General features: G+C 38.7%; 3 protein-coding genes across 3 annotated transcripts; 2 read left to right on the top strand and 1 right to left on the bottom strand.

Moving 5' to 3' along the window:
* Positions 1-107: 107 nt before the first annotated feature.
* Positions 108-5,897, top strand: LOC101291714 (serine/threonine-protein kinase ULK4-like). Its single transcript, XM_004296736.1, is given in 11 exon segments — positions 108-155; positions 275-364; positions 491-543; positions 635-710; positions 941-1,002; positions 1,101-1,179; positions 1,270-1,329; positions 1,464-3,110; positions 3,392-4,052; positions 4,055-4,272; positions 4,788-5,897. Coding segments are annotated over 11 exon segments (4,104 nt in total).
* A 3,471-nt stretch (positions 5,898-9,368) lies between these two features.
* On the top strand, positions 9,369-10,600 carry LOC101292297. Its single transcript, XM_004296738.1, has 2 exons — positions 9,369-9,759; positions 10,392-10,600. Exon 1 carries the CDS (start codon positions 9,387-9,389, stop codon positions 9,738-9,740), a length of 354 nt encoding a protein of 117 aa, XP_004296786.1. The 5' UTR covers positions 9,369-9,386; the 3' UTR covers positions 9,741-9,759; positions 10,392-10,600.
* Positions 10,601-10,877: 277 nt separating this feature from the next.
* On the bottom strand, positions 10,878-13,443 carry LOC101292008 (acyl carrier protein 1, chloroplastic-like). The gene is made up of 4 exons (XM_004296737.1): positions 13,268-13,443; positions 12,353-12,460; positions 11,682-11,804; positions 10,878-11,235 (listed from the first exon to the last, which is right to left on the bottom strand). The coding sequence occupies exons 1-4, from the start codon at positions 13,322-13,324 to the stop codon at positions 11,110-11,112; spliced, it is 414 nt and encodes a 137-aa protein (XP_004296785.1). The 5' UTR covers positions 13,325-13,443; the 3' UTR covers positions 10,878-11,109.
* Between the last annotated feature and the right edge of the window lie 124 nt (positions 13,444-13,567).

A 13,567-nucleotide genomic window follows, 5' to 3' on the forward strand; every position in this document is an offset into this window, starting at 1 on the left:
CTACCTACTACTACTACTACTCTCTCTCTCTCTCTCTCTCTCTCTCTCTCTCTCTCATCCGTCTCCGATTTCAAATCCGAAACCCTAGAAGAAGAAGAAGCTCCGCGATGAACCAGTACCACATATACGAGGCCATCGGCCGTGGAAAGTGCTCGGTAAACATTTCCGAACGTCTTTCTCTTCGCTTTTTGTTGATTCCGAATCTCCGGCGATTTCACTGATTTTTACTTCGATTTGGTTACTCTACTGATCCGATTTGTGCTCGGTTTTGCAGACTGTGTACAAAGGGAGGAAGAAGAAGACGATTGAGTACTACGCGATTAAGAGCGTCGAGAAATCTCAGAAGAGCAAGCTTCTTCAGGAAGTGAGTGTATAATTAGTTCAATTTGCGATTCCGAGATTCTCAGTGCGTTTGATTTTTGGAAAATTTTAGCTTCAATTATTAGGTCATGTAATTTTTTTTCAATTTTTTTGTTGGCATTAATTTCAGGTTAAGATTCTTCATACTCTAGATCATCAGAATATTCTCAAGTTTTATTGGTGGTGAGTGTTCTTTATCCAATGATTGTTTACGAAATTTCGTTATTTACGTCTGTGTATTTATGGATTTCATCTTTGTTTCGGCATTGCTTAGGTATGAAACTTCTGCTCACTTGTGGTTGGTTCTGGAGTATTGCGTTGGTGGGAATTTGATGACATTGTTGGACCAGGTATGGATCATTGAATGCAAACTTTGCATTACTTAATGTGTATGAGCTTCTATATGTGTTATTTGCTATGGATGAAGTTTTGGATAATTTAATTGGCTATATAGGCAGTGGTAAGGTTTTTGAAAAGATGATTCCATTTGTCATGTTATATTGTGAACTTTGTAGTGGTGTTATTGATGTATGAAGCGTTTCTAGAATTGTCTTAATGATTAGGTTTTGAATGATTACAGGATCGTCAGCTACCTGAAGAGTCGATTCATGACCTTGGGTGGGATCTTGTTAGAGCTTTGCTGTAAGAAATACTCACTTTGTTTTTTTTTAGCCTCATAGCGAGCCTAAGCATGTTTACTTGAGTTTTATTTATGTTCTGGAAATGGTTGATTCCTTTAGGTTCTTACATTCAAAGGGTATCATATACTGTGATTTGAAACCATCAAATATCCTGTTGGACGAGAATGGCCGTACAAAGGTATACTATATTTGTCTTCTGTTTGTTTATCTTCTAAGCCCCTTTAATCTTTTTGGTTCTCATCTGGTATGGTTTCTTTGTGCATTTCAGCTCTGTGATTTTGGACTGGCAAGAAAGCTGAGCGATATATCACAAACCTCTTCTTCCTCGGTCTGTTATCTCATCTGCCCCAACATTAGACATTATTGGATAAATTCAAATCAAATTAGAAACTTCTTGTTCTTAATTTTATGCTTGAAATTATGAAAAGACTAACACAGCTTTACCTTGTTTCACATGTTTAGTTGCCACAAGCAAAACGTGGAACACCTTGTTATATGGCTCCTGAGCTTTTTGAAGACGGGGGTGTCCATTCATATGCATCTGATTTCTGGGCCCTTGGTTGTGTACTATATGAGTGCTATGCTGGGAGGCCTCCATTTGTGGGTAGAGAATTTACTCAGCTAGTGAAGTCCATCCTCTCAGATCCAATACCTCCTCTACCTGGCACTCCTAGTCGTCCTTTTGTCAATCTAATAAATTCTTTACTCATCAAGGACCCAGCTGAACGAGTACAGTGGCCTGAACTCTGTGGTCATGCTTTCTGGAGAACCAAGTTAAATCCAGTGCCTCTACCTCCTCAGCCTGCTTTTGCGAATATGCTAGAGCAATATGCCAAGCCATTGTCAATACGAAATGGTGATAAATCTTCTGAGAATAGGACTCCTAAATCTCGTCAAAAGGATGTCAAGGGAGCTTCAAAGCAGGATGAGAATTCTATTGTAGGATCAAAAGGCCATGGAACTCCAGTCAAAGGCACACCTGGAAGTCGGAGAACTCAAGCAAAGGTATCTGGCAGAGGAGTTGATGAAAAGCAAAAGGATCATTCTGGCACTACCAGGGGCGTGAATCTCCTAAGACTCTCAAGAATAGCAAAGCAGAACTTGCAGAGGGAAAATGAGAAAGAGAACTATCGGAGGCCGGTGTCTAATAATTCTGAGAATGATTCAGAAGTCAAAATTGAGAACACTGATATGGAACTTGACTTTAATGAAAACACTGAAGATGATGCACAAGATGAATCTGATGGGCCAGATAACCAAGCTTCACTGGATGAAAAATCTTCAAGTCAAAATCAGCAGCAGGTTAAAGCAGAAGAGATGGAAAATAACATAAACCATTCAGATACCTCATCTGTGGTAAATGCGCCTGCATCAAATGAATCAACAATATGTGATCAGGAATCACCACAGAGTTTTGACGTGGCTGCAACTCCATGCAGTGCCAGTCCTCAGATAAAAAATCATAGATTTAAGGAAGGGTCTGGATCTGCAGTTGACTACGATTCTTCAAAATCTTCAAATAACCTTTCAGAGGTTCTTTGGCATCCTTCTGATCTTTCAGTCAGACCTGTAATGCCTAGCAGAAAAGCTGATAAAACTTCGGAGGTTATTCCTTCACTTCCCTTTGAGGCACTGCAAGCTGCTGATTTTGTGAAGATGTCTAAAGAGCAATTGGATACACTCACCAATAAGATTGTATCCATTTTTAATGGGAACATCAGCATTGGGGAGAAGCAGAATGCAATTAGATACCTTGAGATGTTGACCAACAATGCGGATGCTGCTAATATCTTGACCAATGGACCCATCATGCTTATCCTTGTTAAAATGCTTCGACAGACCAAGGCTTTGGCTCTGCGTGTCCAAGTTGCTTCACTGATTGGTTTGTTGATCCGACATTCTACTTTTATTCATGATGATTTGGCAAATTCTGGAATTTTGGGGTCACTGGCCGATGGCCTTGGAGACAGGCAGGAAAAAGTTAGGAGATTTTCTATGGCCGCTTTAGGTGAGCTGCTATTCTATATTTCAACTCAAAGTGAGCATGCTGGAGATAACAATCCTGTAGAGTCTCCATCCAAGGAATGCCGGTCCACATCTGGGTGGCAGGTTAGCATAATATCTTATTGCAGTGAACTTGTTGCTTCTGCAATTGATCGCATAAGGATTTACTGTTATGTCATATATGATCATGTATTTTCGTTTGAGTGAAAGTATGTGTATATCGAATACATATATGCTTGCATTCTCTATTAGAATGTTTTTCCATTTTGGGGTCATATATTGAAGTCTCAAATATGTAGTGCGTGAAGAGAAATGCCCTTTTTTTATGTGTTCTATCCTGTTTTCTACTTGATTTTTTCTTATTAACATTTTAGTCTCTGGTGTAGGTCTCCAATTTGTTGCTTTCCAAAGTGGCATCAATTTTACGAAAAGGAGAGGATGACATAACTCAACTTTATGCATTGAGGACGATTGAAAATATATGTAGCCAAGCAGGGCACTGGGCAGCTCGTTTGAACAGCCAGGGCATGATTAATAACCTGTGCTATATATATAGGGCTACTGGGAAACTGGAAAGCATGAGACTCACAGCAGGATCATGTTTAGTCCGCCTGGTTCGTTTCAATCCACCTAGCATTCAGCAAGTAATTGATATTCTTCCTTTAAAGGAAATAGCATCTGCAATTGTCAAGGGCAGTCTGAGGGAGCAGCAGATCAGCTTAAACCTTTTGAACATGGCCATGCTTGGAAGTCACATGTTCACAAACTTTGGGAGGTACCTCTTGCCACTGATGGAGGATAAGAATATTGTTCCAAGTCTTGTGTCTCTTATTGAGCAGGGAAGTGAAGTTTTGAAAGGAAAAGCACTTGTTTTAGTTTCTCTTCTTTGTAAGAACAGCAGTTCCAAGAGTAGTAGGAGGTGGCTGCCACATTTTTTTTGCAATGCCAGGTTACTGTCCATGGTGGACAGGCTGGCAAAAGAGAAAGATCAGTATGTGAAACAGTGTTTAGATGCATTTGTGTGTGTTGTGGCCTCTGTTATACCTGGTTACTGGATACTATAACCGGTGACTTTCAGCAAATGATAGGAAGGCGCCATGGACATCTGTCTCCCCTCAACTGTAGAGCTACTCCAAAGACCAACATTCATATGCTCCCTGTAGTTCTCCATCTTCTTCGAAGCTCATCTTTTAAGCATAAGGTGGTGAGTGATCAGGTCCTGCAGCAGTTGGCAAATCTAATAAAAATCGTGGAAACACCATTTCAGGTAGGTGACTGCAGTTGAACCATTTTGTGTACTTTAATAATTTTTTCTAGATTTTTGGGTGAAATCAAGTTACATATTTGGCTAATCCAAGCTTCACCATTAATTAGACTGAAAATTTATTACACCCAATCTCTAGTTGATTTATTAGCCAACTGTCATTTGTTGGATGTAGTTTGTCTGATACACACATTACTGTCTTGGCAAGTGATCCAAGGTTGTGCTAGGTTGGTATAATGCCTGAGCAAGTTACAACTTGATAACTGCCCATTATACTGTCTAGATAAATGCTAAATGAATCACTAACTAAACCATATAACTGAGTTTTCTTTGTGTGGGCACCTTATACTAGTTTAGTTACAGCTCTACAGTTATTTTGGCCCTTATGGTAAAATTTCATTTTTTGTGGAGAGAAGAATTGGTCTAGTTCTAATTGATGAAAATTTGTAATAGGATTAGTTGAGACTATAGTATATGCTGACATTGGTACTGATTAATAACTTATCGGTGATTTCCAGGGCAGGGATGACTTTCAAATGCATCTACTTCGAATTCTTGAATCAGTTGCTGAGGAGTCACCTGTAATTCTCAGAAGCCCTGATATTTTTACCCGTGAGGTCCTCCCCAGTTTGTCTGTTCTGTATAAGGGAAACAAGGATGGTGATGCCAGGTTTCTGTGCTTAAAAATCTTGTTTGATGTGATGGTAATTTTTCTTAATGAACAATCTGAAGATGAGCAAAGGTCCAAAGAATTGCAATCCATATCCAACACAAACTTTCTTCCTCTCTACCCTTCCTTGATTGAAGATGAAGATCCAATTCCCATGTATGCACAAAAGCTGCTAGTTATGCTGATTGATTATAATTTCATCAAAATCGCAGACATTCTTCATCTGAAGATAGTATCGCAATGCTTTGAGTTTTTGCTGGGTGATCTGTCAAGTGCAAATGTAAACAATGTTATGCTATGCCTGGCTCTGACATCTGCTCCTGAAATGGAAACCAAGTTACTTTCTCAGCTGAGGGTAGTTAGGAAAATAGGAAATCTTCTAGAGCTTGTATATGCAAAAGATATGGAAGATTTTCTGGAACCAACACTTGGTCTGTGTAGGGCTTTCCTTCTACGTTCAGTGAGTGGTAGAAAAGGCTTCACCTATTCATCAGAACCTACTCTTTTGGGTGATGTGTCTTTTGAGCCAAGTGGTGATCAGCAGCAAGGTATACGAGATATCATGGACTTTGGAAGCAATGTTGGTGTATTGCTAGAGTTAAGTAGTTCTCATGGAGGAAATGTGGCAGATATAGCTTCAGAATGTGTTGTGTTGTTGCTAAAGGCAGCTCCTAGGGAAGGCACCGCTGGTCTACTAACTAATCTTCCAAAAGTTACTGCAATGCTTGAGTCTTGGCGTAGAGGCACATCTCATTTGTTCGTGCAGCGAGTGCTACATGCACTTGGTTATGCTTGTAGGCAGTATTTGTTACATGCAATGATACTGTCGATATCATTACCTGAGATTCCAAGAATTGAGAGCATAGTATCTGAGCTTAAGGGTTCGGGTGTACCTGCTTTAGCCACTGCTGCTTTTCATGTGGCTGTGGAGTTGCAGCGGCTTCCTCGCTGCATGTGAAGCCCCACAGGTTGTGTGCTGATTTCTTTTCCCTATTGTTTTGTGTCATAATCTTTAGTCCCTCAGTTTTACTAAAAGTTTTCTTTTGGCATGCAGTAGTAATACTATTCAAATCAAATGGATTTTAGAAGGGTATCAGATGAATACGTTTCTCTCGGGCTGTGATAAAGGGTCAACAACTTATGAAGGTGAGGGCAATCTTTCTGCATTGCACTTCTGTCAATCCAACATTGGCATATCATCGTATAATCCATGTACTCTGTATCTCCATTGGATTTTTCCATCGATTTTTCTCTGCTTTACTGCAATTTTATCACAATCATGTGCGCAACAGTCATCTTGAAGTGCTGGGTAGTTGCGTTATGAAATTGTTTAGTTGTTTCATGAAAACTGAAGTGATACATTCAAATTTACATAGGATTTGAAGGTGTAATATTCCTTCAGTTGTTTATATGCAATTTAGGTGAAAAGAAGTGTCATCATATTGATAGAGGTTATGTGTTTTTTTTTTTCTGCTACCATAGGGCTATTGGGGGCTAAAACCCCAGGAAAAAAAAATAATCTAAAAACTAGACACAGCTTAAACAACTTGGCTTGTTCTGGCAATACCACGGTACCACCAAACTCACCAAGCGCAGCAACTTTCTGAAGGTGCACACACCTCGTGTATTTTCAGTGGTATCCTTTGCTTTGCAAGGATATCTGGATGCTGCAACTACATTTCTATCTCTATGAATATGCCTCAAATGCAGATGGCTAGAACTCCTGTCGGAACTCTTACCATTCTCAATCAGAGTCCCAAGAGGATGGAGGGTGGAGTTCTCAGTATTAGTGAGATTTACCAACACTGCAGATTCAGGTTCAATGTACTTAAAGCTTGAAAAACCTCTGCATCATTAGTGTTCATCATGACACCACCAGTCCCACTGTCCAATGTCTTCCCTGATTACTCCCCCAGCAGACCTCGACTCATTCACCGTTCAACTTAAATTGAACCAAAGGATGTTTACACCAGGCCAACATTTAAACTTTTAAACTCTTTCCAGTGAAAGATTTGCTAGTGCAGTTAAACCATTCAGAAGCATAGCTGATAATAGATGTACCTTTTCGTCTCCGTTTCTAGATGAACTAGCAAGACACGATGAAAATCACATGCCACTGCATATTTTTTTAACTAACAATCCTTCCGCTCTATAATCGCCATTTAGAAATAAACAGTTGGCCATGCAGCAATATCAATCTTTTGCCAAACCTGCTGACCTCTTGAACAGTCATGAAGCAGATGACTCAAGGTTTCGACCTAGTCTGGATAAAAATGACTATTGGGTATAGTAGTGCTGTAGTGGTCTGTTTTTCAATCTGTTTTTCATTAGTGAAGTCTTCCCTGAACAGTGGTCGAAGTTTGGTCGAAGTTTGCTGCTGCCTATAACATATACATGTTTTTCTTATTGCTATTGTTAGCTCTGCATGTAGTAGGCAGTTTTAGTTGACTTTTTCATTAGAGATTTGATGCATTCACTTTGATATTGTATAAGTTTAACATACACAAAGCTTCAATGCTGTCTGGTTTTTGGTTTTAAGGTGCCTACATAAGGCCGCAATATCAGAAATAAGATCAAGAGACATATCTCTACTATTAGAAAGCCAGACGCTCATTTGGTGTCTTTGGTCGGTGTCTTTGGTGAAGCCTTTTTTTGAATTACCCAAAAAACCAAGGTAATAGAAAATTCTTAAAGAAAAAAAATAAGTTACTATAACCATAACCGTAAAACACCATTGAAATTTTAAGGAGAAAAAAAAGGATGTGGTTTGTTCCACTTTTGGTGGAGTAATTAAATATGATAAATCATATTCATTCCACTTTAAGTGGAGCAGTACTTTAAGTGAAGCAGTTCAAGTTAAACTTCTCACATTTTGTAAACTCACTTGTAAATGCACGGGTAAAAGGTTAGTCTATATATATTTGGAGAGCAATAAATAGACTGTCCAGATAGCCCACAGTAGATATCAATGCATTTTTCGACACTCTTGCATGAGCAGTGCTTGCTTTGCTTCAGCCAAAAAAAGCGTGTGACATGCTAGGACCAGACTGGGAAGATGGAAAAGATTCAAAACCTATTGAAAACTGAATGGGGATGATTAAACAGGCACCAACTTATTGTTGCTATAGAGATGGCGTGTCGGTTCAAATTGTACAAGGATAAGTTCTCTTACTGAAATAGTAGTATCGATTCGCAGGTACCAGTTACCAAATTACAGTGCCAATTCTAGTTCAATGTGAACTTCATATTCACTATACACATTTGCACAAACTTATTAGACGGCACAATGCGCATTAAGGCACGGTGGTGACATAAAATCTGGTTCTACTGTTCTCTATTATCGGCACCCTCTATGTAGATTTTTACTCCAAGTTAGAAACTAGCATGTAAAATCACCGTTTTTGGGATGACAGCAGTGATTCCATCTACCTGCCCATAGGTTCAACTGCAGTGATAGTTACAGCTTGAAAACTTGGGGCTTGCTTAGGACATGTACCTTGTCTCTTAATGTTAGAGTTCATGAAATGGCTGAACTATTGGATCCGTGATTCTTGGGGGTGGGTGTATTGTTCTTGACCTCTTAGTTTCTTTATTCTACTGTGAAGCTCATGTTTGGCGACAATTTATCATATGACTGCAAATCTTTGCATGATGAGTCAATAATGTCGGAAGTTGCATCACATCTATTCATTTTTCTTTACCGTGGAAACTTGTTTGGTGACCTGAAAAGAAAGGCTTTTGTGAAAATTAACTTCATCGAAAAAAAAAATGTGAGGAAATTAAAAATAGAGTTGGTGGTTTATATGGGGGGAAATTGAATGTGGCTAGGGAATCAATTTTCACAAATTATAAGCTCCTAAGATGCTCATGATTTACAAATTTTTCGAAAGAAATACTAAAGATTGTTTAGAACACCGGAATAAATTAACGGTTTGGAGTCATAGTTGAATGAAAATCACAACTTAGTCAATGTAAGTAACGGATTAGATCAATTTTCATGACCCTGTACTACTAGGGGATTAGTGATTATCACAGTGAACTAGTGGAGTAATGAAGTAGATTAGGGACTTTAGGGTTCCGGATTATAAGCAAAGGTCACGGACTAAAAAGAAAAACCATCTGATCCCAACTTAAAATATGCTTAGCCATCTTTGATCTTTGTCTCTTTGTCTCTAACCCCAAACATCCGATGATGCCAACCTGTATTTTTCTCAATCTTCATCCAATTATTCAAAAACCATGTGGAATTCAACCCCACATTGAGCTTCTAGTCATCCTTTTTTAACAACCCAAATCATAGCTTGAACCAAAAGCTCACTCACACCCTCCTCTTTTACTATACTCTTTGATCACACAAGTATATAGAGCACTCTCTCCACTTTGGTGTGTGGGAGTGATTATGTTCATCATTAAAATGGCCTCTTTTTGGTTCCATACACTGCTCATTATGGCCTTCATGGTCTCACCTCTGCTTTCCTTCACTTCAAAAGCATCTACTATCACAGCATCACCTGCATTGTTCTCTACTCCTCATCCATCTTCTGTCCAAGGTTTGCCTCCAGATATAGCTCCACTTTTGCCATCTCCTGGTCCTGTGGTGCCTGATACTCCTAATGATAACTCCATACCCACCATTCCTTCCAATCCAAGCCCTCCGAATCCGGATGACTTGGTTTCACTTGGACCTTCTTCTGCATTTGCGCCTTTGCCTGCTTCTTCAGCCTCATCTACAGACTTATTTTGGACTATAAACTTGGCCGCCCTTGCAGGTGCGGCGGCTTCTATATATGCAGCTTCTTAGGGTGTACAAGTCTTTTGAGGTACAAGATTCACAATCATTGTTTGTAGTTAGTTAGTGCCTCTATAATGGGTTGGAGACTTGGAGTGAACTTTCCCAATATATGTATAGTACCATTGTTATAGATTGTAGAATTTGTAACTGATTTGGAGTATATTTGCTACTTTTCTTTGGGGGACTTGGTTATTGTACAATGGAACTTACTGAATAACTTGATTCTACTTTCATGTTACATGAGAATAAGACAACACCAAGAAGTAATTCATGGAAGGGCAAATTGTTTTCAATTCTACTGTAAAGTGGGAAATACTCCCAACACCCCATTCTGAGTTGTCAAACAAAACTTGTCATTCATAGATTTATGATTGTTCATCTGATTTGCATATTATTAGGTAGTTGATGACCAACTATTGGTAGAACATAAACTGCCAAATTTGTCTTCCGAGCACATTTCATCAATAGTTAGCATTATTAATAAGAGAAAGAACTTGATATGTTAGCATTGAAGGTGAGTTCTGTTTGAAGTTGCATGTGACAAACCAAGCAATTAAGTAAACATACTAACCTGTTACAAGTTTTCCAATCAAACTAAAAGATAGAAAGAGCTGGCGTTTCTGACTTGTCTCTTTCTGCTCTGTAATCTTTTAATACCAGTCCGGCAGTATCATATAAGATTCGCAGATCCAGAGTGATACCTGGACTTAAATATGAATGCACTCCATGCAATTTGTCAGAGGCCAACAGCAAGCAGAGAAATCAGAACTGCAACTGCATACTTTTCTCCATTCTCCAATTCATCTTACAAGAGCAGCGGCCAAGGTTGTCACCATGCCCAAGCTACAGTTGTAAGCCAGAGAAACTGAGATCAATGAATATTACAACCTTGATGGCACATCTGAATTAGGACAGTACCAATTGGGAAGAACAGTTTCAAAACATTTGAAAGGGCATGCAGGTACATCTAAATTAGGACAGTACCGATTGGGAAGAACTCGAACCGTTCCAAAACATTTGAAGGGCATCTAGGAGAAACTTCTATCTTTCCACACTAGTTTTAAAATATTTTCTGATACATTTGATCTTTGATAGAAGATGGCTTTATTACAAACTGAATGCACCCCATCAAAAGCATTGCAATTATTCTCAAAGCTAAAGTCGAAACATGTAATTATCTTCAGAAACAACCAAATAGAGAACATAACACAATGAGAGATCTTCAGATTAAGAACACTACAATATCCATAGATAGGGGCAACTTAAGTACCAAAATGCTACATAACTCACAAAAAGAAAAAAGAAAAAGAAAAAACAGGAAGCCAACAGAAAGAAGAAAAAGGGTCCACAGGTCTGTGTTGTACTCTAGAGACTATTATTAAGCTTTCTTCTCACAGAGCTTCTCAATCAGATCTGCTGCGTCTTGAACAGTGGCGATGGTCTGAGCACTTTCTTCTTCCACGCTGATACCAAACTCCTCCTCAAGTCCCATCACAATCTCAACCTGTACAATTACAAGTGCATATCTAATTAATGAAGATGATCAAGCAAACATCACCAACCAAGTTGCAATCAATGTGCTCTCAGATATATGAAAAAGGAAAAGCAAAGCTTGATAAAAGTTTCAGATGTTAAAACAAAGTGGGCAAGCTAACGAGAAAGTTTCAACGTTAAACAAAGAAGGGCCCCTAGAAACAGTTCACTGTACACTCAATGGGAAATTCATATTGTGTTCTCATCATGGAAATCAATGAAAATGCTTCTCCTCATGTTTTTTTTCTCCCTATTGAAAGAAAAGGAAGCTGTAACAGTCATGATTTGAGGCAAACATGGAATGCATGTAACGTTAACATTCCCACAGCTTACAATTATATATCAAGCAAACAAAAAAGATGACACGATAATTGGTATGGTCAAAAATAAGAGTAACGGATGGTAGGTACGACTTACAGTGTCAAGAGAATCAGCTCCTAGTTCACTGAATTTGGAGCCTGCGGTCACAGCTGTGTCATCAGGCAAAGCCAGCTGCTTCTTCACTATATCACAGACCTTGTTAAGAGTCTCTGGTTTGGCCTGTGCAGAAGTATTAACAGCATGTTGCGACTAGTTACTTTATCAGAGCACTTATTTGTGAAGTAATGCAAGATATTGTAATCTTATATACCAACATTCGATAGCATTTGTACCATATAAGAATGCAAAGTTCCATCGACTACAATGCTAGGGTGGTTTTCAATGATCATGACTATTGAACTAATGTACTTAATCTACATCCAATAGTGTTGGTACCTTCCATAAACAAGAAACCTATCACATAGTTCAGGTATGCAGAGGATACTTTATTTCACTAGAGAACCCCTCTGAAAAGAGGAATAAAACGTAACCATAAGGGTGAACAAGATTGATGTTCTATGTCTCTAATCCAAGTTTGCACTTATCGAAACCAACATTGAAAATTTCTTATCCAATGCCCCAACATGTAAAGTAAACACTGGTGGCCTTCATTGTGCAGAAGTTTTATCAAATAAGCAAGAATGTAGAAATTTATTGGAGATTGATGAGGGAAACAATCAATAAAGAAGAGTCACAGTAGTATGACTAGCTTCACAACAAATACTTACTGAACAGGAAACTTGGAAGCGTCCAGGTCTTGAAGTCAGAGATGGGAAGCGCTTCCCAGTAATGGAAAAGGATACCGATTTCAAACTAGAGACCCTGCTGCTGCGTGCCTACCAACATTGAACAACGATAACAGAATGTCAAGTACTACACAAGAAAAGAAAAAAATGTACAAAACAATACTGAAGTTCCAACATCAATTACTAGACAATTTTTACAATATATGGCAGAAAATCCCTAACCTCCTTTTATATGAGGGAAGCCAGACTTTTAGGTCATAAAGTGTAGTTAAGCAGCTTTTTTAGTTATTCCGATCTCTATTATTTTAAACTTCTGCTGACCTTTACTTAACTTGAATATCATTAGTAGAAGTAGAGGCATATAAAATCCAGAAGAATACTTCAATTTACGATCTGATGCATCATTAATTTAAGTGGCATGCATGAAGAACCCCAAAAATGATTTAACAATTGGACCCCAAATTATTATAGGTCAAGTTCCCACTCAATCAAATGATTCAAATCAAGCACACTCCAAGACCAAATAGGACCCAAAATGAAAAGGGTCTTCATCAAATCTCTGGTCAATGCATAGTGTAGAGTCCACAACCATAACATGCAATGTTGATCAGCTACCAAACTTGAAATTATCAGATAAACCAATACAAAAAGCTGAAGTCTTTAATTCAAAACTCATACACAATCCAACAGAATTCAAATCAAATTCCAATGGGGATCACAAAATCTGCAAAAATTGACAGTAACCCACAAACAAGAATCTGAAAAAGATCAAAACTTTACACCGATTCAATCAAAAACAACACAAATTCAACAACCCAAATCGTAAAAACGAGTAAAAACACATAAAAGTAACAAAAGATTGAATCTTAAGAGAATATTGAGAGAGTGGGGATTTACCAGGGCGGGTTTGAAGGAAGCAGAGAAGGCAGTAGAGGTTTGGGAAAGAGAAGCCATTGGATCTGAAAGTGAGGGAGGACGGAGAACACGAAGAGTGTGTGTGTGAGTTGGGAGAGTGAGAGCTGCTTACTTGGGAGAAAACAGTGTCTTTAAACAAGGTTTATATAAAGATGGTGAGAGATGGTATGTTGTTTCTTGGTGTTTGTTGGGATTTGTTGGGCCTTCAAAGTTGAAAGCTTTGGTTATATCGAAAGTGGGGGATTTGACTGTTAGGCCCCTCTCTCTCTCTCTCTCTCTCTC

This window comes from Fragaria vesca, linkage group LG4 (genome assembly GCF_000184155.1).
Source record: "Fragaria vesca subsp. vesca linkage group LG4, FraVesHawaii_1.0, whole genome shotgun sequence".
Classification (NCBI taxonomy): domain Eukaryota; kingdom Viridiplantae; phylum Streptophyta; class Magnoliopsida; order Rosales; family Rosaceae; genus Fragaria; species Fragaria vesca.